General features: G+C 47.0%; 1 protein-coding gene across 1 annotated transcript in view; it reads left to right on the top strand.

Annotated features, from left to right (window-relative positions):
* LARGE1 (LARGE xylosyl- and glucuronyltransferase 1) overlaps positions 1-27781 on the top strand; it is a 590826-nt gene that overhangs the window by 512247 nt on the left and 50798 nt on the right. Inside the window, exon 10 of the mRNA XM_029205397.1 lies at positions 14890-15045. Coding sequence (XP_029061230.1) covers positions 14890-15045 — 156 coding nt within the window. The remainder of the gene's footprint in view (positions 1-14889; positions 15046-27781) is intronic.

Below are 27781 nucleotides of genomic sequence, written 5' to 3'. Positions count from 1 at the left end.
GGGTGATGGCCAGGAAGTGGCAAGCAGTGGGTCCAGTCCTCAGGTCTGTGAGAGTTACTGGAGCCCAGGGCTGAGTAAGCCCATGGTTCCTGCCCTTGGGAAGGTCACAGACTATTTAGAATTAACCAGTAAGGAAACAGAAAATCCCAGTGCAGCCTGCTAAGTGCTGTGAAGCAGGGAAGTAAAGGGGGCTGAGGGTGGCTGCAGGAGCCCTGTCTAGTTGGGAGCGTGACGCAGCCTGTATCTTGGAGGGATCTCTATAGGAGGTCTGAGCTGAATCTTGATATCCAAATTCTGCTGCTTCCTCATCTTCTGCCCTCACATCCACCCAGGCTGGCCCTCTCCCCAGTCCTCCCTCCGTCCCTCCCCTACTTAGAGCCCTGGAGAATGGGGAGTGGAAACTCATATGCAAGTTAGAAAGAGTAAACCGGATGCTGGGTAGGCAAGCAACAGGGACCACACCATTGCTAGAGAAACAGCTGCCCAGAATGTACTGATCCCTTTCTAGGATTGACAGGAAACACATCTCATCCTTTGGGGTCCTGGTCCTGTGACCAGGACCCCAAAGGATGAAATGGCATATTCCAGATCAGTTGGGTGGGAATGGTGTTCCAAGTATGGTGTCACTTAATCTTGACAAAAGTCTCACAGGGTGAATACTGTTCAGTCTGTTTTATAAATCAGAAAATTAAGAATCGTACAGATTAGTCACTTACTTGCCCCAAATCCCACAGCTCAATACGACAGAGCTGAGATTCAAACTCGTGTCTGTCTTACTCTCAGTCCAAGGTTCTTTCTTCTGACTTGGGGCTGATTTCCCACCTGAATGTATTTTCCCAGGAAAGTATTTTACGTGAGATAATGATTCTATAGGATTATCCTGTGTGAGCCCTCTTTAACTGCGTTTTTGAGGGCTAACTCCAGAACAGAGACCCTGAATATAACGTTCTCTCCTTGAAAGAACATGTGAATTTGAAGCAGCAGGCGCAGAGCCTGAATTTTTGAATTGGGAGCTGCGTGCACTTAAAAGAAAAACCCTAAAGGAGAGGAGGAAAACCAAGAGAAAACCTGCCATCCATATGGGGAAATGATGTGTGTTCCAGAGGCAATCTGCAGCATTTGCATAAAAGGAGTAGCACATAACTCAAGTTTTAAAACATTTTATAATACTTAGAGAGGTGTCAGATTTCACATCTTTTGAGGAAGACGGGGTGGGGGGGGCCACCATGTATTAGCGGATTGAGCTTGCCATAGCTAAGCTGGCTACAGTGAAAAATGAGGCAGGGGAAGGCAGAGAGAGGGTACTAAGAATGATGAATGGTAAGGTTGATTTTGGAGGATTAGGACGGATTGAGGAAGGAAAAACAGTTGCTCTGGGGAAGAAGATCTAAAGTTTAGAATTACCGCCTTCCAGCCAGACCTCTCTTAACTTCAGGCCAGTGGCTGTTTGATTTCCTTGCGTGACCCAAGTCCGAGGACTGGAAGTGTTTTCTTGCCTCTGTGCACCGCTGCGGCTGGTAAACCGGAGGAGTTCTGGGATTAAATATGAGGCAGCTGGCCCCTGTCCAAGTAGTCTGTCTTTTGGCACCATCGCTCTAGGGCTTGTACCTGGGAATCGCCCATTCAGCCAGCAAACTGCAGAGTACCCACTGTGGGCTAGGCTGCAGGGCTGTCGCTGGGCTACTTACCCTCTCTTCACCTTGTCGTCATCTGAGAAAGTGGGGCAGTAATCACTCTATAGAGGAGATGTAAAGATGAAAAGGGGTGATATATTAGTACGGGGTTATGAGACATGTAGTAAGCCTAGTATTCTTTTTTGTTTGTGTGTTTTTTTTTTAATTGAAGTATAGTTGATTTACAGTTTTGTGTTAGTTTCAGGTATACAGCAAAACTGAATATATGTATATATTCTTTTTCAGATTCTTTTCCATTATAGGTTATTACAAGATACTGAGTATAAATAGTTCCCTGTACTATACAGTAGGTCCTTGTTGTTTATCTGTTTTATATACAGTAGTATGTATCTGTTATGCCTAGTATTCTTACTATTTTTTTATATCTTTATTGGAGTATAATTGCTTTACAATGGTGTGTTAATTTTATAACAGAGTGAATCAGCTGTAGGTATACATATATCCCCATATCCCCTTCCTCTTGCATCTCCCTCCCTCCCTATCCCACCCCTCTAGGTGGTCACAAAGCACCGAGCTGATCTCCCTGTGCTATTCAGCTGCTTCCCACTAGCTATCTATTTTACATTTGGTAGTGTATATATGTCCATGCCACTCTCTCACTTCGTCCCAGCTTCCCCTTCCCCCTCCCTGTGTCCTCAAGTCCATTCTCTACGTCTGCGTCTTTATTCCTGCCCTGCCACGAGGTTCATCAGTACCATTTCTTTAGATTCCATATATGTGCGTTAGCACGTGGTATTTGTTTTTCTCTTTCTGACTTACTTCACTCTGTATAACGGACTCTGGGCCCATCCACCTCATTACAAATAACTCAATTTCATTCCTTTTCATGGCTGAGTAATATTCCATTGTATACATGTGCCACATCTTCTTTATCCATTCATCTGTCAGTGGGCATTTAGGTTGCTTCCATGTCCTGACTATTGTAAATAGTGCTGCAATGGGGTACATGACTCTTTTTGAATTCTTATTATTAATAATCTGTCAGTATTGTTCCCACTCTCTTGGGGTAATTTTCAGTCAGCTGGTTTACAGGCAAAACCTGTAAACAAGGGGTCTTCTTGCTCATCCATTCCAGTGCTCACATTTCACAGACCGGAAACAGGAACCCACAGAGGGGAAACGGCTTGCCCAGGGTTAAGCATTGGTGTGTGTCTCATCATCTTGTGTCCTGATACTGTGCTGGAGAACGACCCACTCAGTGGAGGGGACTTTGGGTGCTTTAAGCTTTAGTCTTTTGTCTTTGCCTCAACACTCACCCATTCTTGGTTTATGTGGTAGTTTTTAGAACTGAACTGCTTTGGTTGTTATTGATTTAAGTTATCCATCACTGGCTTGGTTATGCATAGCTGATGAAGTTCAGATGTATTTATTCCTGGAAACATCAACAAGATCCCTAGAAGCAAGGCCATGGCTCTGGAGAATTCGCCCTTCAATAATAGCACTTTGTGGTGTACATATCTAAACAGTTCTAAGAACTGTTAGTGAGATTTCTTTAAAACAGAGGAGAGCTGGGGAGGGGTGGGGAGAGAGGAGTTCCGTGTACCATATACTGTACCAGATACCCTATTATGATATCCTGCAGCAAGGAAATCTGATCGATTTTATTGATTCCCCAGCGTTTCCCCCACATATTCTATGTCAACACCCAGAACCATGACCATGGAATGCCCTGTGGAACAGGTTCTTTAGAAGCCCACTCTAAGAAACATTTCCCTGGATAATCTGGGCTCTATTAAGAAGGAAAAGGATTCTGAGAGAGGGGACCATCAACTAAGCAGTATTTGGTAATTATGGACATCAAACCACTGAAGTTTCTAGGAATGTGGAAATGAGGGATTTGATACGGAACATTTTTGCCTAAAAATCCCTATAATGAGGAAAACAATTTCAAATATTTATTTCTAAAAGTTCCATCTATATTACAGGTTCTTTGTAAAAGTAGTTACTTTTCCATTCATCACCTTTACATTGAAGGGTCGGATTCAGGTGTGTGTGTTTTTTCCCAAAAGCATGAGATAGCATACCACCGACAACCATTTTTTCATAAAAACAGAAATGCATAAATCATCTTTACGTATGCCATTTATTATAAGTCCTTTGCCATGAGTTAACCAGCTAAGCTCTATGTTGGACAGAAGATTTTCATTGTCATTCCTCATGTCTTTAGAAAGTATTGTAAAAATTCTATATTTTCAGTCCTGTCTTTATAAAGTTAACCAAATCAACAACATCTAATAGTACTAATGCACACTGGCTTCCAGTGTTTTGTTGCAAACTTGCCTATCAGTGATACAGTAAAGGAATTCAGTGTGGGGCACTGCCTCTGTAACTTTTCTTGGTATCCTTTCGTTATTCCAGCTAAAGCAGCTGTACCTTCACATATGCACGCTCCATGAAGCATTACCATTGTTAAAGTAGGAATTCACTGCTCAGAATATCACTTCCCCAGGACATCTTTCCTTTAGTGCTCACTGAAAAGTTGTTCTTTGTGTATTTCATTTTCTAAACAGTCTTGCAAATAGCATAAGATGACGCGTGTCAGAATCCTCTGTACTTGGATTTAACTCTATAGCAAATCACCCATGTAATTTGTTTTAATACTAGTTTCTCCAGGCTTTCATCATTTGTTTTCTAGGACTCTTCCTATAATATTTGCTGACCCAGGAATTTACTTCATTTGTTACCAGATTGTCTTCTGTGTGTTTTTCCAGCCATTTTTGCCAAGGCAGGAAACACAAGTGTTTTCCTCATTGGATTTTATTAGCTTTCATTTTGATGTATGAAATCTCCAAAGAGACTGCTGAACTCTTTTCATGGGGTTTAGTGAAACATTGTAAGTTTCAAGACTGACTATCACAAGACTTTAAACGTCATCCAAAATGTATGGAGGCTCGTCTTTATACTCTGGATGCTTTGTTTTTAAATGTCTTGCTCATCACGCACGCCGGTACTAACATTAAGTCGTATCTCGAGGCATAACACACACTTGGGGTGAAGTTCTTCCATAACGATCATGGTTAAAAATGGTTTTTGAGATGGTCTTGAGGATTTAATTTTTTTTCAACCAACTTCTTGTCAGATCTAATTAGATGGGCATTTCTCTACTTGGAGATGTAGCTAAGGAAGAGCTTATATTGGGAGCAGAAGTGTCAGCTCAGCTGTTTTCTTGCTGGTCCCAAAAGCCTGTGTTACTAGTATTCTCAACCTCTCGTTTCTTTGTAGAACTGGTTTGTGTTTTTAACATACACTTTTATTTGGAAGAATTTTAGACTTGCAGGAAAATTGTAAACGTAGTACGTAGAGTCCCATGTGCCCCATCCAGTTTCCCCTGATGTTAACGTCTTATGTAACGATGAACTTGTCAAAACTGACACACCAACATTGGTGTATTGCTATTACTAAACGTCAGGCTTTAGCTGCATTTCACCAGTTTTTCCATTCACGTCCTGCTTCCTTAGTCTCCTTTGGTCTCTGACAGTTTCTCAGTCTGTCTTTGTTTTTTCATGACTGACCTTGATACTTCCAAGGCATGTACTGTGCCACACATGTTACTACTAAGGATGCTAACCACCTTTCTTTCGCTAAGGTGGTCTTTTCAGGCTTCTCCACTGTAAAGTTACTGTGTTTCCCTTTCCTTCTTCCTTTTTTGGAAGTGAGTCACTTATCTACCCCACACTGGAAGTGAGGAGATTAAGTTTCACTTCCCGGGAGGCGGTAGAATCCACGTACATCATTGGGGTTCTTCTCTAGGGAGATTTGTCTCTTTCCCCCAATTATATTTATTTCTTAAATCATGTATTCATAACCCCAAGGACTCACATGTATATATTTTGTACTTTGGGTTAATAATAATAATAATGCAGGGCTCTTTTTAAATCCTTTGTTCATTTTATGAGTTATTTTAGTTAAAATTATTGTTATCATTAAATAATGTTAATAAATGCACTAAAGTAGGTGTAGTCTGATTGGTAGAACACGTAGCCAGGTTTATTCCTCAGTACGTTTCAGTGTGCGAGGGCTCAGTATCCTGCGCTCTGCATTGACACAGTTAGATATGGGAGCCCAAATGACGTAAGACCTCACCCCCTCTCCTTCTCTCTCTGCCCCTCTGTCTTGCTTTCTTTCTGCCTCTGCTTTCTCTGTCATGGCAGGGTGACTTCTGGCAGCCTCCCCAGCCAGTGTGTAGAGCTTCGTCATTCAACAAATACATATTGCACGCTTGCTGTGGACCAGGCACTGTTCCAAGCACAGGTTATACATGGAAAACCGGACAGTGCGGGCCCTGCTCTCCCCAGCTTACATTCTAGTGCAGAATACAGATATCAAACAAGACAACAAATGATCAAACTGGTCATTTCAGGCAGGAAAACATGCTATGAAGAAATCAAAGCAAGGGAACATAAGAGTGACTAGCACACATGATCCCATATTGAAGAGAGACCCTCTTTCCCTCCATGACTCTGCAGAGCAACTCTGTTGACCCTTCACGGGACTCATGCCCACGAACGGTCTGCAGTGTCTCATTGGTCATCCTGAGTCACACGCCCTCGCTGTAGCAGGTCAGGCCTGACCGGTAGCCCTGTTAGAATCATCGGAAGAAGGCAGGGTCTAGATCTGTGAAGGAAGGGTGCAGAGCACACGGAAAAGCAACAGCGGGCCACTACAGAAGATGCCTGCTGGGATCCTGGAAGCCAGTTTGCCTTCTTGGAGTTTCCAAGCAGTGAATCACGGGGTGCCCACCCCCAGGGGCATCACTGACATTCCACCAAATTGGCTTCTCAACCAACCTTGGTAGAATCGTTCAGCTGGAGGGTCCCTGCCTGTCTCTAGAGGTGAAACCCACTTCCCTCTGTCCTCCTTGCCCTCAAATCAACAGAGACACTCCCTGGAGGACCCTGTGGGGACTCTGTGAAACTGAATAGAGTCTTAGTAATTAATGCCTTAGAGAGGGAGCGCCCTGGGCTGGTTACCATCCACAGGTCACATGACTGCAGAGAAGCCGCATTAGGCAACGCCTTGGAGGATCCTTGTACTGAATGCATCGCTTTCTCACTTCCTTGCTCTCAGAGGTCCATCGGAATTCTTCAGACAGGCCAGAATCCAGTTCAAATTGATTGCTACCCCCATTATATAGCAAAAGAACCAGAAACATTAAACGTGACGAACATGAGAGAACAGAGCAGGATCCTCTCGGATTCATGACCCTCCCAGCCCTGAGTATTATCAAAGATATCTATTTTTATGTTCTCATTTTTTTCCCTCTTTACAACGTCCAGCACCTCAGGCAGGGAAAAATAAGAAATGTTACAGGTGACAGAACCAGAAATGATAGGCTATAGGACAGGGCCTCGGATGCAAGCACTGGCCTAAGTGTCTACGTTTTCCAGATGAGGGGACTAAATAATCGCTGAGTTTCATCTGTTTTCTTCCCCTTTCCTGGGTAATGTTTTTGTCTGGGAAGATTTTTTTTTTTTCTGGGACTTGTAAAAAATCAAGGAACAACAGGAACCTTTGTAAAAGGAGGCAAAGAGTCACAGAACATCTGTGGCTTGAAGTCTTGAGTACCAAGGACACTGTTTTTATTTAATAGCCACTACCTGGTAATTGTCAGGAATGGGAAAGGAGAAGGGAGAGAGGTGGAATAGAGTCTTTAGCAGTTGGTGGAGGGAAGAAAAGAACTGGAGTGGATTCCATGGCAGTGTGCAAACGTTGACCGGACCTGTCACTGTGCATGCAGAGTTGGACAAACACAAGTCTTGCATTCAAGGAACCAACAGTCTAGGTTTAAATACAGACTGAGGGACAGCATCACTTTAGAGAAGATCCCATGGGAACGGAGCACGTATATTCCCGAGACGCGCACATGCTGAGCACCAGTCTGTTCTGGGCTCCACGGTGGATGCCTTTACATCTCTTGTCTCATTGATCCTCTGAAACAGGTATTATTATTGTTTCCTTTGAACAGATTGGAAAATAGAGGTTCAGATACATTAAGCTGTTTGGGTGACAGAGTTGGGAAGAAGCAGGGGTGACATCTGCCTCGCTCCCCTGCCTGTTAGCACTCTCCAATCTCTGCCCGGTGTGTTAAACCCACCTTAGCACTTTCGTTTCTGAACAGCCCCCTCTTCGGGCCTCTCCTTGAGGTCCAGCCAGGAGGAGCCTGGCCCCTGGCGTGGCGTCTCCTCTGGGCTGTGTTGTCTGTGCCCAACCTGCCCTTCTGCCCCAGGCTGCCTCCACCTGCAATTCCTCCTTTAAGTCTTGTTTCTTATTCCTCTTTCCTTTCCTGTCTTCATCCAGCCTTCCTCGTTGGTAAGGTGGATGACTCATGAAGTCTAAAACCAGATTTATTTTGTAATTTAACAAGCACGTGTGAAATGCCTTCATGCCCATCAACCCATCAGTCCTGGTCTTGACCACAAACTGCAAGGCGGTTGCTGTTATGTCCCTTTTATAGGTGAGGGACTGTCTCCATGATACTAGGCAACTATGTGCAGGCCACCTAGCGGATAAGAGCTGGAGCTGGGGCCGGGATCAGGTGCGTGTGCGTATCCTTTTCTGGCATATATCATAATCCCGAAGAGGACAAGGAAAGGGACTTCTGAGACCATTGTCCTTCTCCCTGAAATACCAGACAAGGGAAGAACAGAGGGAGCTTAAATTCCTTCAAAAGAAAATGACAAGCTGTTTGGCCCTTCGATGAAGAAAAGGGGAATATGTTTCTCTGTCTGAAAGCCCACATGAATAGGGCTTTTATAACTGATTTGCTATAGACGGACAGAATGTGAGGATTATTGAGAATGTCATCATCATGATTTCCATTCTTGAACCAAAGGGCAGCTACTGAATAGTAACTACCTGCCAGGCAGTATAGCACTCAGGAAGAATAGTAAGTCACGGTCCCTGCTGGCCCGGAAATTCATATTCCAGTGCTGCCAGGTGCAGGAATGTAAATAAATAATTACCAGAGCATGCGATGAGTTCTCTAATAGAGTTCAGTACAAGAGCCTGTGGCGCACTGAGGACGGGCCCAGCAACTGCCTTAGGTGTTATATGAGGAACGCTTACAGTGAGAATCAGAAAACCCAATTTGTAGTGGCTTAAAATAAAATAGGAGGTTTGAATTTCTTTCCTAAGAGTCCTGGAGCAAGCAGCTGTAGAATTGGTTTGTAGATCAGCAGTGTGTTGACTTCACAGTCACAGGATGGCTGTCAGAGTGCCAGTCATCACATCTCTGTTCACAACAGGAAGGTGAGTGGGGAGTGGGAGGAAGACAGCACCTTATCTGAACCTTGTGATTAAGAAGTCAAATATATGCTTTGCCATGTGTCTTTTTGAGCAATCCTGTGTCACATGGCCACCCCTAGCTGCAAGGGAGTCTGGGAAATCAGAGAGAAGAATCATCATGAGTGCTTGGATCTGAAATGGATCATGAGCCACTCAAAGGGGCTAGGGACATTGCAACTACAAACAAAATGAATGTTCTTTTAGGAATGAAGAACAGAGTGGAGAGAAAGACCACTAGGAGGCAACCTTCTGGCATGAGTGGTCAGGGAAAGAGTTACAGAAGAGGTGCATTTGAGCTCAGCTGTGAAGGACAAGCAGGCATGAATATGGTAGAGAAGAAATAAAGATATTCTAAGGAGGGGGGAAAAGGCATATGCAAAAGCACTGAGTCATGGAAGACAGGTTCAAGAAATACCAGGAACTTCTTTTAGCCTGGAGTTAGAGTTGGAATTGTAAGTGGGAACCAGTTTGCAACAGGCTTCACTGCCAGTCTAAAGAGTATAGTTGTTATTCTATGAGCCAAGAAAGTCAGTGGAGGTCTTGAGACAGAGCCCCATTTTCCAAATACCCCTTATCTCAGTAACTGGGAACACATAAGCCCCGTGTTCTTATTCACGTGGCATTTGCACACAGGTTCTGATATCTTGGCACTTTGGCCAAGAAATCAGAATTATTTTTATGAGCCCTGTGGGTTCCAAGTACTTGAGAAGCCGGAGTATGGGCTAAACTCCTTCCATAGCCTTGTCCTTGTACTGAGGTCTTGTTTCTGTCTTTGAAATGCTTTTTCCTGCGCCCTTGATAGGTGATAGTCTCTCGTTTCTCCTTTAATCACATTGACTTTTGCTGTCTTCCCGGATGATGTTTAAGTTTCCTGGACAGTAATCAATTTTCATCAATTTCTCAGGCTCATTGCAGGCTGGCTGCAAGTCTGTACACATACTCAGCCTTTACAGACATTTCAGGTCCAATCAGATCACACTCCTGGGACCCCTGATGCCTGGTAGCTTCTGCAACCCACCTGCCATGCAAGCTGGAGGCCTCCTTCTCTACTTCCTCCCAAGCTGGAGGTTCGGCCCATGTATATGAGAAGTCCTAAATCACCCCAGCAGCCTTCGTGTCCCCGGGATGGTGCCGTGCCTATGTTTGGGAGGGAAGAGTAGGTTTCACTTTTGATCCTGTAATCTTCTGAGAATCTCATGTTCATTGCTGTAAACAGTCAGTTGTTGATTACAGACATGGGAGAAATAAGAGAGAGAGAGATTCCTCATGTCTCTACCTCTTTGGGTTTGAATCCTGACTCTCCCACTTTCTAGCTGTGTAACCTGGGGCAATTGGCTGAACTTTCCTTACCTGTAAGATGGGATAATGAGAATATACTTGTAGTATTAAGTAAAGTATAAATGAGCCATGACAGATGAAATGTCTAGAGCAGTGCTTGGCACATAGCAAACATCCAATATATGTTAGCTGCTAATATTAACAATAATAGTGATTACCGTGCTGATGTGTCCCAGCAAGTGGAATAAGTTGTGATCGGTGTTCACAAGCGTCATAGACTCACATGTACTTACCAGCTTCTTGCAAAAACGTATTTTGGGCACATTCCCAGTGTCACTTTGTCTCGTGCGTGTAAGCTTGTCAATGTATGTCATCTACACCACCAGCTTGCTGGCCCTGAGCCAGCGATGATGGGTGATTCGGTCCCTCAAGGGACCAGGAAATGACATTTCTCAGTAGTCAGACATGAGCTGATGAGAATTACCAGCAATACTCCCCCTGAGTTGGAGTTTCAGAGGCAGGTGCGTTGTTTAGTGGGAGGAGTGGTGGCCTGGGAGACAGAGCTGGGCACCACTTCTCCCTCTGCTGTGAGTCTGGGCAAGTGACTTTCTCCCTCTGGACCTTGGTTTCTCTATACTTGAAGTAGCCCAGCCCAGAAACGATCACCAACAACTTCTCTTTACCATCTCTTTAAAAGCACGAGTCATACTTGTAATTGAAAATGGACAGTTACGTAATGTCTGCCTCTTCCCCTCAGTTGTAGGTTCCAGAAAGAGAATCTTGATGTTTTGTGTCCATCTCTGCAATCACAGCCCCTATCAGTGCCTGGCACAGAGTCGGTGCTCATTCTAGTATTGAATGAATGAATGATGTGGCAGAAAGAAAAAGATTTGGGAGTAAGACAGGCCTGATTTTGTATTAGGATTGGCTACTTACTAGCTGAGAGACGCTCAGGATTATTGTCTATAAAATAGGGATGATAATAGAAACAACGTTACCAGGTTGTTTTGAGGATTGAATGTGAAACCACACATACACATACACACACACAACAACAGTAACAGCCCTGGCCTATGTCTAGCATATAATGGGTATTAGGTAAACAATAGATATTACTTACTTCTCTGGAGCCTAGCACAGGGGAATTGAGTATTCTCTGTTGTGATGATTAAAAACCTAGGTGGAAAGGTAAATCTGAATATACATTAATAGACTTTGAGTGGCCTCACCTATTACAGGGCAGCTAGGTTCACAGGGTTTTTTAAAACCCCCTTGGCCTACCAGCGACCCACCATCTTCTCCCCCTACCTTCCTTTAACCTTTGCCGCTTGTTATGTAACCTCAGTATTTACCTGTAGATGATACACAAACCCAGATCCCTGGGCAGACACAGAACAGGATGAGACACGATGGGATAAGAGGTGACCTGGAGTGGGAGGGCGGGGAGTACCCGGGGACCTGCATCCTCGTCCCAGCCCGGGCCAGGTCCAAACTCACCACGTGATCTTGGGCAAGCCACCTCTCCTCTGCAGGCCTCCCTCTCCGCACCTGTAAAGTGCTCAGCCATTGACATGGAACACGATAGCAGTCAGGAACCTGGGGGTTTAGGTTCAGAGCTGGGTTCGTGTCTCAGCTCTGCAGCTTACCAGCTGTGAAATACAGGCAAGTCAAGTACCATCTTTGTAAAATGTACAGTGGGATTCAAATGGGCTCATTTGGAGCATTTAATGACACAGTGTCTCCAAAGTGCCTGGTAGATTCGTGAATGATAAGTGACGATTTGTTTGTCTGGGGACTCATAGGCCAGCCCTGATTTCCCCTTAGTTAAAGTTGTTCCCTGTTGAAGAAGCCCAGGTTTCCTGAGTCAGATGCACATCCATCAGCCTTCCTGCTGGCTTTAGCACTTGGCAAGGACCAGAATCTTTCACAGCAAAGACATGATCCCCACTGGGTATGAGTGTCACCAACTCACATGCAATTATTTTAATGCCTGGCCCAGGACCTTCTCCTGCCCGGGTTGGGTGTATTCTCAAGGGAGTCTTCCCTCTCCTTCCCTCTCACACCCTTCAGAGGGCACAGGAGGAGAATCGCACATTGTATATTCATCCTTCCCTGAAATGCAAACACTGCCAAGTGGCCTCGTTCCAAGGAGGGTCTGCTGTCCCTTTCTGCCCTCTCCTGAGTGCGAGATGCCTGCTTCCCTCCTCACGGCTGCAGTGGACCTCCTGCTGGCAGAGGGAAAGGAGGGCAGAGCACTCGTGGTGCAGATTGGTCCCATCTTTGAGGGGGAAGGGAACCCACATATATGGAGCCACTGTGACATGCAGGCACTGTGCCAGGCATTTGTGTAACACTTTTATAACCACTTTGTGAAGTTGGGGTTACTGATCCCCTCCTTGCACGTGAGGAAATTGGGGCCCCAGGAAATGCAACAAGATGCCCAAGGACACGCACAGCTAGTGAAGAGGATGGCTGGGATTCAGACCTAGGCTGCTTTGACAGCCCCGGTTCTTGCTCTGTTGTTACACCTTTGCTGATTAGGGGAGAGCCGTGATGTGGTTTGGACCAAATAGGTTTCCTGTTATTCGCTGTACCTTGGGAGAGGGGCTTGGTCTTACAAAGCAGTGTTTCCCCAGCTCAGATGGTCAGATAGGCTGTCCGTCCCGCCATGGGAGGAGAGAGTGAGGGCCATGGGGGGCCAGTGGGGGAAGAGGAGAGCTCTGTTGTCTCTTCTGTAATGTGATGCAGCGTGAAAAAAGAAGTCTTTAGAACGTGGCTTCTCCTGTTCTCCACAGAGTAAAGAACTTTGGAATCAGATTTATTCAGATTTATGTTTGAATCCCAGCTCCAACATTTACCAGCTTTGTGGCCCTGAGCAAGATACATCTCCATAGTTTCTTCATCCTTTTTATTTTAATTTTTTGATTTTTTTAAATTTATGTGTGTACGTATTTATTTATTTATTTTTGGCCACGCCCTGTGGCATGTGAGATCTTTGTTCCCTGACCAGGGATCGAACCCGCACCTCCTGCATTGGAAGCACATAGTCTTAACCACTGGACCGCCAGGGAGAGTCCTCAGTTTCTTCATCTTTAAATTTGCATCCCTTGTTAGGGCCATTGTGAGGATTGAAGGAAGACAGTGGATGTGAAACAATGTGGAGCAACATAGGGTTCCACTCAGAAATGACTCCCCAGCCCAGGGGGTGAGCCATGCCCCCAGGCTTCACAGCTGACTCGTAACTAGTGTCCCCGGTCCCCCTTTGGGCCCTCTCACCCTGCCACTCGCATCTTCTCCATTACAATCAGAGTAATCTTCCCAAAACCCAGAGTTAGTAATTCCCTGCCCCCCTTAAAAATCTCCAGTGATGCAGTCTGAGTTCAGAACATGGTCCCACAGGGCCAGGATCTCCCCTGTTACCTCTGCAGCCACATCTGCCCCCCTCCCCACCACCCAGGCCCTGTCTCCCCTGGAAACTCCTGCTGGGCCTTCGAGCCCCAGCACAGGTACCTCCTTCTGAGAGATGCTTCTCGGAGCATTCTGGAGCTGCCATGTCTTCTTGATCCTCCCTCCACGATTGCCTCCTGTTACCTGTTTGGGGACATGGCTCCCCAGCAGACTGTGAGCAAGCCAGGGGCAGGCACTGCCCGCAGGGGCCTCTGACCATCTCCCAACTCCGTATACTGTAGGCACTTAATAGTTGGAGCCAGCATGTATTGAGCGCATGTCCTTACCACTTACGTGCTTTACTTGTCTTAATGAGTTGCTTTTTCACGGCAGCTCTGGGAGACAGTGCATCCATCAGTCCTGGCTGGAGGCAAAAACCATACCAATTATTTGAACAGAGAATTTAATCTTTAAAAATGATAACTAGACATAAAGCGTTCACTTGGTAACTGTAAAAGCGAAAATAGAAAATTGCAGGAAACAGTTCCCACCCCTGGAGCTGAAGGAACAGAGGGAAAAGGTAGGAGTTATTACAGCTCCGGGCCGGAAGCCACACTCTGGGGTCAGCAGGTAGCTCCAGAGGGAACAGTACCAGGCGGGGACAAAGGACCATGACGCTGCATCGGAGCTTTGAAAGAAACTGCAAAGTGCGCTTAGCTGCTGCTGAAGGAAAGAAGTGCCACCACTGGCATGGAGAAAGGGGTAGGGACAGGAACACAGGAAGGGGCAAGTTCCTTTTTCCCCCTCCAGACCTTGTCTCCCTCTCACTGCCCCCGTTGGCGGTGCTGAACAGTCAGACACAGCAGAAGTAGGGTTGGCAGAGTCCTGGCTTCAGCATCACAAAGCAGGTTTGGAGCCAAGAGATGAAAGCTCAAAGACTGGCCTTGGCAGGAGCTGTTACTATTCCATTTCACAGATGAGGAAACTGAGGCACAGAGAGATTAAGTAATCTGCCTAAGATTAAATCACTACCTAGAGCAGAACCAGGATTTGACCCCAGGCAGTCTGGCCTCAGCACCCTAGCTCTTAACCCCTGGACCTCAAATGTTGAATGAATGAATGCATTTGAATGAATGAATGAATGAATGAATGGGCAGGCCCCCAGGTAGTACTCAGATCAGTGCCCAGCCATGCCTCCCACAAGCACAGGTCGTCCCGGCCTGACTGCCTCCTTGTCACCTGCCAGGTCATTCACTGGAACTCCCCCAAGAAGCTGCGGGTGAAGAACAAGCACGTGGAGTTTTTCCGCAACCTCTACCTGACCTTCCTGGAGTACGACGGGAATCTCCTGCGACGGGAGCTATTCGGCTGCCCCAGCGAGGCTGACGTCAACAGTGAAAACGTGAGTAGTCCCAGGGCTCGGCCGCGCAGGCAGCAGTGGCCTCTCTGCTGGTCTGCCAAGGACCTCCGGCGCCAGCCCCCATGCCAGGCTCAGGGCAGGCCCAGGAGGAGCCAGGCACCATCCCCACCTCGGGGCCGTGGGCAGGGGGACAGGCACATCAGCAGATCACTTCTGTGCTCATCCCTGTGGATGCAGAAGGGGGTACGCTCGCCCAGACTAGGTGAAGTCAGAAGGGAGCTGCCAAGCAGAGGAATCAGAGTGAGCAAAAACACCAGTGAAACAATAGACAAAGGGTCTCTCCACAGCCGGAAACTCTGAGGTCTTTGTGGACATGACACCCACATGGGAGACCCAGGAATCAGGGTCAGTGACTGGGGTGGCACAAAAGATTTTCACAAATGGTCACAGGCATAGCTGACGTCTACTATATTGTCCAGTTTCTTCACTGTTTATAATTTTTTTCGTACGTTGTATCTCATCTGATGCTAATAGAAGCCCTCTTTTTTCCCCCAATTAGAGTTGAAGACATTTAGGCACAGAGAGGTTAAGCAGGTTGCTCATGGTCACACAGCATGTAGGAGCAAAATTGAGACTGATTTGAAGTTCTGAGGAGCAGGATGTGGGGCAGCAGCTCACTGTAGTGGAAAAGGTAGGGCATGTGGGGTCAGGCTGACCTGGGTTTGGCTTCAATCCCTTCCGATTTCCACCTGTGTGACCTCAGGCAAGTTACTCAACCTCTCTGTGCTTCAGTTTCCTCAGCTGTCAAATAGAGATAAGAAAAAACGGTTACAGGGCCGTTCTGAGACTAAGTGAGAAACTGCATGTAACGCACCTAGCCCAGCATCTGCCGTGTGTTAGATGCTTGATAAATATTTGCTCCCTGCCCTTTCCTTGACCCTTAGTATTAGACACAGAAGTAATTGGTTCATTCAGTCAGCAAACATTTACTGAAGGCCTTCTTATTCTGAGCACTGAGGATTCATAGGTAAATAAGGGCAGTGGTCCCTGCTCTCATGGTATGGATGTTCTAGTGGGGGAGACACAATTAATAACTAGACGAACTATCAGGAAAAATTACCAGCCAGTGACAGGTGCTACATAGTGACATATGAAGTCAGGGAGGACTTCTTTGAGGAGGTGACATTTCATCTGAGACCCAAATTCAAGAAAGAGACAGCCTTGGAAGAGTAAGGGATCAGGGAAATACAAATCAAAGCCACAATGAGATATCTTCCTATGCTTGTTAGGGTGGCACTTATCAAAAAAAAAGCTAATAAGAGTTGGCAAGGATGTGGAGAAATTGGAACCTTGTACACTGTTGGTGGAATGTAAAATGGTATAGCTGCTATGGAAAACAGTATGGAGGGGCCTCAAAAAATTAACAGTAGAACTGTCGTGTGATCCATTGATTCCACTTCTGGGTATTCTGGGTCCTAAAGAATTGAAATCGGGATCACAAAGCAGTATCTGCGTTTCCATGTTCACTGCAGCAGTATTCTTAATAGCCAAGCTACGGAAACAACCTAAGTATCCATCGACAGGTGAATGGATATAGGTAATGTAGTAAATATACATAGTAAATATATGTGTGTGTGTGTGTGTGTGTGTATATATATATATATATATATATATATATATATGAATATTATTCCACCTTAAAAAAGAAGGAAATCTTACCATTTGTGACAAGATGGATGGACCTGGAAGGCATTGTGCTACGTGAAATAAGTCAGTCACAGAAGGACAAATATATGCATGAGTCCAAATATACGAGGCATCTGAAATAGTCCCACGTATAGATGCTGACAACAGAATGGTGGCTACCAGGGGATGGAGAGAGGGCATTATGGGGAGCTATGTTCAGTGGTTATAAAGGTACAGATATAAGTAAGTTCCAGAGATCCACTCTACAACCTAGTGCCTATAGTTCACGGGGTATTGTGCACTTAAAATTTATTTAAGAGTGTAGATCTCATGTTAAGTGTTCTTACCACACACACACAAAGAAAAAAACCAAGACACTTTTGGAGGCAATGGTTATGTTTATTACCTTGAATGTGGTGATAGTAACCTGAGTATATACATATATCCAAACTCATGTTTTCATTATGTGTCATTTTTTGTGTGCCAACTATACCGGGTGGAGGAAGTTGCTGGTGCAAAGGTCCTGAGGTAGGGCAGGTTTGATGTGAGGAACTGAAGGATGGCCTGTGTGCCCGGGACTGCTGGGGAAGGAGGAGAACAGGAGATGCAGAGCAGCAGGTAGCCAGGAGGCAGGCTGGAAGGAGGCTGGAAGTGGGTTAAAGGGTCAGAATTTTGTTTTGTTACTGTTCTTTTTTGTATTCTTATCTTGGATGTCAGGAGAATTCCTTTAGGCTCCGATGGCAGGGGAGGGCGCGTGTGGAAGCTCTTGCGGGCTTACACTCACCTGGCCCTGTATCAGGATGACTGGTCACACGGCCACCCCTGCTCTCTGTCACTTGGCCCCCAGGTCACAGTGGCGCTGCCTCTAGCTCCAGCCCTTCTCCGTGTCACCCTCCATACCTTCCTCAGCGTCTACCCTTCTTTACCACTGGCAAGAGAGGAAGGAAAACCATTAAGCACTTGATCTCTGTCTCAGATTCTGGGAAGCCCTTAGAGGTCTCGACAAACACTGTGTTCTGGGTTTTCCTTCCGTTCTCTTTACTCACATCATTATTTGTTGTCATCATCAATATTTCAGTGCCCATTCTACACTCTTTCCCCAAACATTAAATATAGACTCTTCTCCTGCTCCTTTTTTTTTTCCTCCACGGAAGAGGCTCAAATAAAAAGCCTTGCAGATTGACGCCATCAGGTAATCTCCGTATGGGTGAGTTCCCGTGGTGCACTGCTCAATGCCTTACAAAGTGGAACTCCCTTTAAAAATGACTCACCGGCTCTTCCTACACCAGCTTCCCCTGGTGGGTCATCAGAGGGGAGAAGTCTTTGGTTGTCCCTCTCGGAATCTGTGACTGCATTTACTTGTTTAACTCGCACGTGTGAGAGCCGGCCATCTGCCAGGCGCTATGCAGGGCACCGTGGTTGAAATCAGAGGCTGGCCCACGCCCTATAGAAGGTGCTTGCCATGGACCAGTGTCAGGGGTGGCAAGAGAACAGTCTGCCCGGGTACAGGGAGGGCCATGAAGGAGAGAGCAGCCTCCTTTGAGGCTCACCTCAGCTGTACCCCCAAACACTCCCCTTGATGCTGAGCCCACATCCACTACCTTTCTGCTCCTCCTACACCCCAGGCTCCCCCCACCCTCCTTGGGAAGGCCTTTGTACTTGCTTCCCAAGTCCTGGGACACCCTGACCACCCCCCAGCCTCGGGTAACCCTTAATATCACTCTCTGTGATGTGCCATATTTTCTTTTCCTCAGCGCGTACCTACTATCCACAGTTATTTGATTCATGTCATTTTTTTCCTAGTTTTTTCCCCAGATATAAGAGACTCTGTACCATTCACCTCTGGGGTGCCCTCCCCTAGAATGGAAGCAGGCACATAACAAGCACTTAATAAATGTTTATGGACTGAACTGAACAAATAAGAGGGAAGAATGAAGGACCAGACACAAAGGAAGAGCAGATGAAGAAGTAGAGAGTTCGGAGAGAACGTGCTGGCAGTAGTTTCTGTACTGGAGCAGAGGCATGTCAGGAGAGGGGCAGAGAATGAAGCTGACCGAAGGGCCTGGGCTGTGCCTAGGAGTTTAGAGTTAATCCTGTGGGTAGTGAGGAGTCACCAAAGGGCTTTAATCGTGGTCACATTTACATTTGAGAAAAATCACTCCATGTAGAGAATAGAACGGAAGGGGTGAGACTGGAGGCAGGGAGACCACTTAGAGGCCGTTGCTGCATCCCAGGACAAAAGATGGTGATGGGGCTCTGACCAGGGGTGGCGGCCACGGGGATGGAGAGGACAGATGGATTGTTTCGTGGGCGCTGAGAACAGGGGAGCAAGCGCAGCTGGCAACCATAAACCGAGACGGCAGGTCCCTGTGCTCTGCTTCAGTCAGATGCCTCTGGCTGGGCAGGCCCGCGGCGGCAGGGGCTGGAGTAGGCAGAGAGTCTGTAACATCGCAGCCAGGAATCGTGTCTCTGCGGGGAGTTCCACCCCTGGTCCTTTGCAGCATGCTGAGTGTTATCTGCGAACACAGCCAGCGGGAAAGGGTAAGACCTCGTATCTGGCCCAAAGCGGAATGCTCCCAGCTTTGGGGAAGAAGTCGTTGGAACTATGACAAGCGCACAGTTAGTGGTCATCTCAAAGACTGGAAGTCAGAGACCTCTCCATTGGACTGCAGATCCCAGATGGGAAAGGGCTCTGGTGGCAGGGCCTGAGTCTCAAGACGCGTTCATCCATTCAGCAGATAAGTCATTGAAGTGGTCACCAGCCACAGGGCTAGAGATCCTAGGGGGGGAGCAAGTGCAGATCGAAGCCTGACTCTCACAGTGCTTGTCTAGTGAGGGATGCAGGCAGGCGCGGGGTTGTCATCCAGTGTGATAAGTGCCGGGACAGTGTGATGCTTTGAGAGCACACAAAAAGGGGAGAGCTGGTATGTCAGGGAAGACTTCCTGGAGGAGGTGAAATTCGAAGGATGAATAAGGAGGAGTAAGAAGATATGGAGAGTGGCGGGAGCGGCACAGGCAGTGGAGACCAGAGGTGAACATGAGCATGGCATACTCGGCTTCCAGTGAAGCCAACCTGAGCACGTGGAGGGCTGCACAAGTGCATTTCTGTATTATTATGTCTTCACGGAGGTGGTGATGATGATAAGGGTGTGAGCTCTCTGGTCATCCCAGATCGCTCATTTAATGGACGCAGGACCTCAGAGAGGTCACATGGATGCTCTGAGCCTTGGGTTCACCATCTGATAAATAACTGGGGACAGTGATGCCTTTGTCATAGTGTCTCATGGATAATTTATGTCAAATCACCAAAAATAGGGCACCCAGAACACAATGTTCATTGAGAAGGGGGTTTATCACAAACCACAGTGCCCAATCTGTCTGATCATAGTCTGTCGTTCCACGAATGGGTTTGGGGATTTTAAGATTTTTTTTCTAGGAAGGCCTGGCAGAGAGATGAACCTACAGAGTCACTTAGAAATCTGTGTATGAAGCATGGAAGGGGCTGTCACATTTGCTCTGGATCAGACAATCCCAGGTAGATTTCTCCTCCAACAGGAGACTCTGGGTGGGAGGAAGAGGCCATTTGGTTGGTCTTGGTGCCAGAAAGAGAGAGGGAGAGAGAAAAGAAAAAGGAAAAGAGGGAGGGAAGGAGCATGAATTCAGGAGGTTGGGGGATTCAACCCTTCAGTAAGCAGCAAACCCCATCTTCCAGCCTTTGTTTGGGGTGCTTGCTCCAAAACAAGATGGTTTTGTTTGGAAGAGCTCGGGCTCCAGCTACGGCGTAGAATGACAGTAGCTGATGGGACATAGCCACTCCTGTCCCATAGTTTGTCTGGGCATCTCTCCCTGGAACCAATAAGTTAGTCTGTGTAATGCAATAAGCATTCACTTGGCATTAGTTACTATAATTTGATTGAAGTCGCAGTGGAAGCTAGAATCCTATATATTAGCATTTCTCTCCCCTTTCCTCAGCAACCCAGCTGCTCAAGCATAGCCAAGCAACTCTGGGACTCCACAGAACACGGCTGGATAATCATGGATATTCTCTACCCCCTAATCCGTGCAAAAATCCTTCTACAGCGTCTCTAACAGGCTTACATCTGGTTTCTGCTGGAATCTTCCCAAAGACAGGGAGCTCACCACCTCCAACAGCTTAGTTCACTGTTAGAAAGCTCCAGATGCTAACCCACTCTTCCTCATGTTGAGTTGAAAATCCCCCCTTCTGGAAAGAATCCATTAATCTGAGTCCTGTCCTTGGGTGCAGTAAAAAATAAGGACACCCCCTGTGGTCCCCAACAGCCGGGCAGACAGTGTAGCTTCCATACAGCGTGTTATCCAGAAACATGTAACTCTCCCCAAGCATTGTATTTATAGAAGGCTGCTTTATCATCAAGAGTGCGTTGCTCCACCTCAGGGCGTGTTCCAGATAAAAGAAACTCACCTTTCCAAATGCAAAACCATTAAAATATATGTTGTTATAGATGTTTTCCAATTTGGATGGGAATCTTACTCAAGTACATGCCCTTCCTTAGTAACCAAAGTATACCAAACTCAATTTACAATTTTCAGTGACTAAGGTTGCACTGAGTAGGCTGAGGGGGTGGGAATTGGCCAGAGGAGGGAAGATGCTGTTTATCCTGGCAGGAAGTGGCCTCAGACTGTTTGCTGCTTATCCTGTAGAGGCCTTTCTGACAGCTTCTGTCACTTTCACTTCATCAGCTTCAGAACAACCCTTTCTGGGCTCAACCCCCTGCTCATCCTTCCCGTGGCAGCCAAAAAAAGGAAAACCAGTGGTACTGAAGTCAGAAAGTCCAGTGGTAAAAGAATTATCCACTGTCATGTTAGAAGTTAAATTATGAAACATAGCAAACACCTAGAAAGTGAAAAAAAGCAAAAAGACTGGATACCAATGAGTTTTCACAGTTATATGTAAGTGTAAGTCAATAGACAAGTGTCTGCAGACTTGGAGTTCCCTTATCCGATGCCCACAGCAGACATCACTCATTGATGACCCCAGTTGTCCATTTGGGCTCAGCCCCAACCCCAGTATACTCACCAAGACAGCACTCCAGAGAACCAGTAACAATCCCCAAGCAATAACACGGGAGATGCGGGCATCCGTGCACTAGGCCTTCATCATTCTGTTCTCTCCTGCATGAGGAGAGCTCTCTGTGCTGCTCCAAGACCTTTCTCTACTTCTTCTAGCCTTTGACAATTGGAGATTTCCTGCAGGGAAAGCAAAAGGGAAATGCAACTTTAATCTTCACCACAATCAAGGGAAGGAGACGTTATGAGTCACTTTTCACAGATTAAGGAAACCAAAGCTCAGAAGAGATGAGTTACGTGCTCAAAATCAAGCAACTCCTACATGATGGGGCCATGATTGGAAACAGGGTCGCCCTAACTTTGAAGTCATAGACCGACCGAGGCCATGCTCCTCAAGTGGATGTAGTTCCCTATTTAAAATTAACATAAGAGGAACTACGAGTCATTCAGCGATTCTCCTAGTTGCTTTTACTTTATATCACTGTTCTTACAAACAGTATTCTTTTATGAACCCTGCAAGATAGTTATTATTACCATTCTTTTTTGGAGGAGAAAATGGAGGCTCAGTGATATGAAATCAGAGGACAGGTTGGTGGCAGCTCTGGAACTGGTACCGGTCTTGCCGAGTAGTCTTCTTACAACTGCTGAAAACTCTCCACGATCTAGAGTTGTAATACTTAACCCCAATCCCAGCACCCCCATCTCCCAGAGCTCATGCCTTTATTTTTCTCCATAGCACTTATCACCCATCGATGTATTATATTCTGGACTTATTTATTTTGTTGGTTCTGTCTCTCCAACTAGAATGTAAGCTCTGGGACTGCAGGGATGTCTGTCTGTTTCATTCATCAGTATATCTTTATGCCTATGAAAGACTGCCTGGTATGTGCTCGATAAATTTTGTAGAACCAATGAACTATTACAAGTCTTTGTCTTGAAGTATTTTTGGTACTCTGGAAAGAGCCCTGTACTTAAAATCAGAAAACCAGGCCCCAGGACTAGATCTATGCCTTCAAGTATAACTCTTGCCTTTCCTGAGCCTCAGTTTTCCCACCTGTAAAATGGTCAGTAAACAAACCCAGCCAGGCTGGTATGTGCGTTGAAGGGCTTAAGGTATGCGAAGGGCTACAGGCCACAGGCGGTCTCCTTACGAGTATTGGCCAGAAAGCTCGTCCTGGATGCCTTCCCATCCAGCTGTTCTCAGCCCCCTGCCTCACCTCTGAAATGAGGGCTTCCACGTTCAACCCCCTCGTGCTACAAGGGTGATGGGCCGCCTGTGGGGTCACATCCCCTGATGCTAAGCTCACTAAGAAGAAAAGACAACGGCCTCACAGTGGCTCAGTGAGACGTTAAAAATAAGACACATGTAAACAGAAGCTACCAGGGAACAGATGGCTCTGTGGAAACAGCTGTATCCCAGAGAAACCCCAGAATGCATTATTGTTCTCACGTGCGAGCCGCATGTCACCAGCTCTTTAATCACACAGTGGGCAGCGGAGCCCAGGGTGGATGGCGTCCAGAGCCCTACAACAGGCTGCCCGAGGCCAGCCTCCAGTGACTTTCCATGGCGTGTTAAGTTCCAGAGCCTGAAGCATCGCAGTGTTTGCCTGGGTGGCCAGGAGAGGGGATAAAGGTGGGAGTCATGGTCCAGATACTCAGAGGGTGTGTCTGGGCCACAGGAATACATCCTTCCTTCACACACCTAGGCTGTGGTTGTCACCTACCCAAACCCGCCAGGTGCTCGACCCTCCTGTTCCTTTGTCAGTCACAGCCCCTGCCCTCTTCTCCTTTTGGCTGAACCTTCCTCCCCTAACTGGCTCCTTGTGCGGTAGGTAAGAGGACAGCTCTGGAGCGAGACTGCCTTGCGTAAGGTGTTAGGAACACTCCCTTTGGGATTTCAGGCCACTCAACTCTCTGTGCCTCAGTTTTCTCACCTGTAAATGGGAATCAGGTTGGACTATTCCTACCTGGTAGGCTTGATGAGGATTAAGTAAGGTAAGACAGGTCAGGAGCTTAGGTCAGTGTAGCACCTAGCACATCCCCCCGACCTTGAGGTTTGTTTTTTGTTTTGCGTTACACGGGCCTCTTACTGTTGTGGCCTCTCCCGTTGCGGAACACAGGCTCCGGACGCACAGGCTCAGCGGCCATGGCTCACGGGCCTATCCGCTCCGCGGCATGTGGGATCCTCCCGGACCGGGGCACGAACCCACGTCCCCTGCATCGGCAGGCGGACTCTCAACCTCTGCGCCACCAGGGAAGCCCCAACCTTGAGTTTTGTTTGCATTATGAATACACAGTTTTACAATTGCTAACTTCTTTGTTTCCCTACCCAAACTGTATAAACAATTTAAGTGCAGAAATGGGTTCATTCCCCATTCCTAGCACAGGGCTTGGCATAGAATGAGGGACTGTTAATTGTGTGCAATGTACACAATACTGATAGCTGGGAGGGAGCAGACCATGCCTTTTTCTTATTTTCTCAGAGCCTCAGTCAGTGCTCAGCAGACCCTCTCTGAACCGTCACTGAATGGTCCTAAGGTCCATGCTTCTCCCCTCCCACGAAAGAATGAAAGTGGCCCATGGTTTGGTTTCCTTGGAAAACAGTGTTTTGGGTTCCTGGAATTTTGTCGATTAATATGCACAGCAGGCAACCAGCGAGCTAGTAATTTTTCTCTGCCTGTCCACGTGGTTTAATAAAACTTAACCACTTCATGGAAACCCCAGGGAAGAGCCCTGAGTTAGGTTCCAGGAGACGTGACTTAGAGCCCCAGCTTTTCTGTGCACATCCCTGGTGCTCCAGTTTCCTCATCCATCAACTGGGGGCAAGTGGGCGGCCCTGCCAGTCTCATGTAGACACTGGGAGGAACGGACGAAGAAATGGATATCCAGGCCACTGAAAGTGAAAGCTGAAAGTGTAAAGCAACACTCCTGAGTGTTATCTTATCCATCAGATGTTTCTGCCTATTGTCCTAAAGCATCAAAAGGACAGGTGTCGAAAGAAGAAAGGGTGGCCTCAGAGACTCCTGACTTGGTCCGTTGTGCTGTCTTCATCACTTAGTGGCTGGAAGAGGTCAGGTAGGTGTGTCAGTTAAGGTAACACAAGCAGCCATAAAATGGACTCGGCAGACTGGAAGTTTATGACTCGCACGAAGTTCAAGCAGGTGTTCCTGATTGGCAGGCAGCTCTTCTCCAGGTTCGGGGCCCAGACTCCTTCCATCTTGTGCCTCTGCCCTCCACAGAGCATCCTCTACTGGGGGCTCTCGCTCTGGCTGACACAGAGAAGACTGTGCGTGAGACAGTCTTAAAAGTGGTGCCTGTAGTGGCCAGAATCTGCCCACATTCCACTGACGCGGACTTGGCTACATGGTTCCCCTGCACTGCAGGAAGGTTGGAAACTCAGCCCGAGAGCAGAAGATCTCTGCCACCGAGGGAAGCACGTGATTCAGTCCTCTGCAGTCACAGAACCATCTGGTATTAGACTAGAAAGATCCCCAGAGACTGCTGAACACGGCATCGTAGTGACTTGATTATGTACAAGAACTTGGAGGAAAGACACCTGGATGTGAATCTCGGCTACTCTGTTCATTCATTGTGTGACCTTGAACAAGTAGCTAAGGCTTTCTTTATAGACCTGGACTGCTGGTGGTCTCTAAGCCACGGTGACCATGTGAGTGTTAATGAGAAAGTGCCCACAGGGCTCTCAGCCCTTACCTGGCCTAGTGAGTACGTGATCCTTGAAGCCAGATCTCTTTGTCTCGCTGTTGGGAGAAATGACTTGCTCAAGGTCACGTGGAAAATGAGGGTCAGAGGAATCAGGCCTCAGTGTCCACTTATCCCTATAATCTCTCCATGTCGTTTTTCCTGACTTCGAGCAGAGAAGTCCATCAGGCCGGAGCCCAGGGACACACTTCCCACCCATCTGAGTCCTCAGGCAGGACCAGCCATCATCTCTGGCGGCTCAGAGGTCAATCTAGGCCACTGCCCTTCAGGATGGGAAGAAATAAATGCAAACTGCTTAAAGGTCATTTTCCCTTAAGTGCAAATCTCCCTGTGCCTCAGCTGGCTGCCCAAGGAAGCAACTGAGCAAATGCATTTTATCTCAGGAGGAATCTGTCTTTTGTTTCTGTGACTTGCTTGTCAGGGGCCCCTGCTCCCCACGTGGCTGGAGTGGGTAGTGGCGGTAGCATTCAGACCCTGTTAACCCAAGTCACCCCAGCCCCGCCTTCCAGCTCAGCATCTCCCTGGAGAGATTACCTGGGTGAAAAAGAGGCAGGTTTCAAGCCGCTCTAGTCTCCTCCTTGGGATAACATCAGCCATGCAGTCAGCAATGATGAGCAGTCCTAGATTAGAATTTGAAAAGGTACATAATGCAATCATAATAACATCGCTGAGGCGTGTGTAGAACTCTACAGTTTACAAAGCACTTGTACATGCATTAGCTCATTTGAGAAAATTGCAGGGAATTACTTAAGTACAGAAAAGTATAAAGAAGCCAATAAAATTCATCTGTGAATCCACCACTCAGAGAAAAGCTTTGTTAACGTTGTAACGTGTTCCCTTTGGTCTGTTTCCGTGTGGGGTTGGTTTGTTTGTCTTTTTGCTGTATTGGAACCTTACTGCATGTGCATTTTTATGGCCTGCTTTGTTCACACAGCGTTGTGTCTTCCACCAGCTCATTTGATCCTCACATCCATCCGCCAGGAGAGAAGTGATTGTGTTGTGAGATGTCCCTGGTGTGAGGTCCAAAGACTGGATTCACAGTCCAGACTGCTGCTCTCTAGCTGTAACTGGAAGATTATGGACACCTTCTGAGCCTCAGTTTCCTCTCTCGTAAAACGGAGCTCTGTGCTGAAGGATTAAATTAGTAAAGCAATGCACCTGATTTAGCACTACACCTGGCGCACAGTAGGTGCTCAGTCCATATTAGAGCAGAGGTGCAGAGCACCAGGTTGATAATCTATATAATATTAAAGCTCAAGGAAGGCATCTGTTTGGTCCAGAGTCCAATAGACTCTGACGTTTTATGTCTGACCTCATACCTGCTGTGCTTTCCACAGTACCCAGTGCGGTTGGTAAATGGCAGTGTTACCTAGATCCTATCCGTTGAGCACTGTGATGGCCACAGGTGACCTGGGGATGTGGCTGCCATTGAACCACGTTGGTACCATGAAGTTCATAGATGGAGGCTCCTTATCCCCCGGGACTGCTGGTAGACCCTCCCAGCTAGGGCAGCCATACTTTGGTAGCTCTAGGAGCATTTTCATTGGTCACTGTTCCCTTTCTTAACATGCTGTGGCTCTGAATGTATCCAACAGAGTCTTGCTGGGCACTCAAGATGCACTAGGTGTTCTGGGTTCAGGGGATTCAGAGATGGATGGGATACAGTTCCTGCCTTTAGGAACCCACGCTATGGGCTCTTTCCAGAAAATGGCTCTTGGAGCTATTTACCTTGGAATGTCATTTTCCCCAACTCGAGGGTACTGCCAGTGTAAGGCTAAGGGGGAAGAGAGAACCCCGTAACACATGCATTTCTCATGTTCTGGTCACTAATTTCCTTTCTCATGTGATGAGGATAAACTTTTTTGAAACCTCATCAAAGAAAGACCCTTTGCTCCACACGCAGGTGTCTGGCCGTGCTCACACACGGACATGCATACACATCCTCACAGACTCCCTCTCTCTCTTCACTGGACTGGAAGCCATGCACTCTTCTCGGCATATTAAAAATACAACACAAAACAAATACCCACCAAACAGCCCTGCTTTTGCAAAGAACTTGACAGACATTTATTCTCTAAGGGGCAGTAATTACTTGTTTTCTTCAGCAGGGTGGGTGAGAAAGGGAAGGTGGGTGTCGGTTGGTTCCGCTTCCTCCTGGCAGACAACACTGCAACTTCCAGGCATATTTGAGTTCAAGGAGAAAGACACTGGGACTCTCTCTGACACTCATGAAACAGAAGGTGACCCAGCCTCATCCAGCCCCTCTTCCCCTGCCCTCCAGACCCTTGCCATGCCATCTCCTTCAGGTGACGTTTCAGCACACGTC

This window comes from Monodon monoceros, unplaced genomic scaffold (assembly GCF_005190385.1).
Source record: "Monodon monoceros isolate NGI ecotype Baffin Bay Population unplaced genomic scaffold, NGI_Narwhal_1 Super_Scaffold_6, whole genome shotgun sequence".
NCBI lineage: Eukaryota > Metazoa > Chordata > Mammalia > Artiodactyla > Monodontidae > Monodon > Monodon monoceros.
Note: the sequence above shows the minus strand (reverse complement) of the source record. Positions and strands in the feature narration are given on the sequence as shown.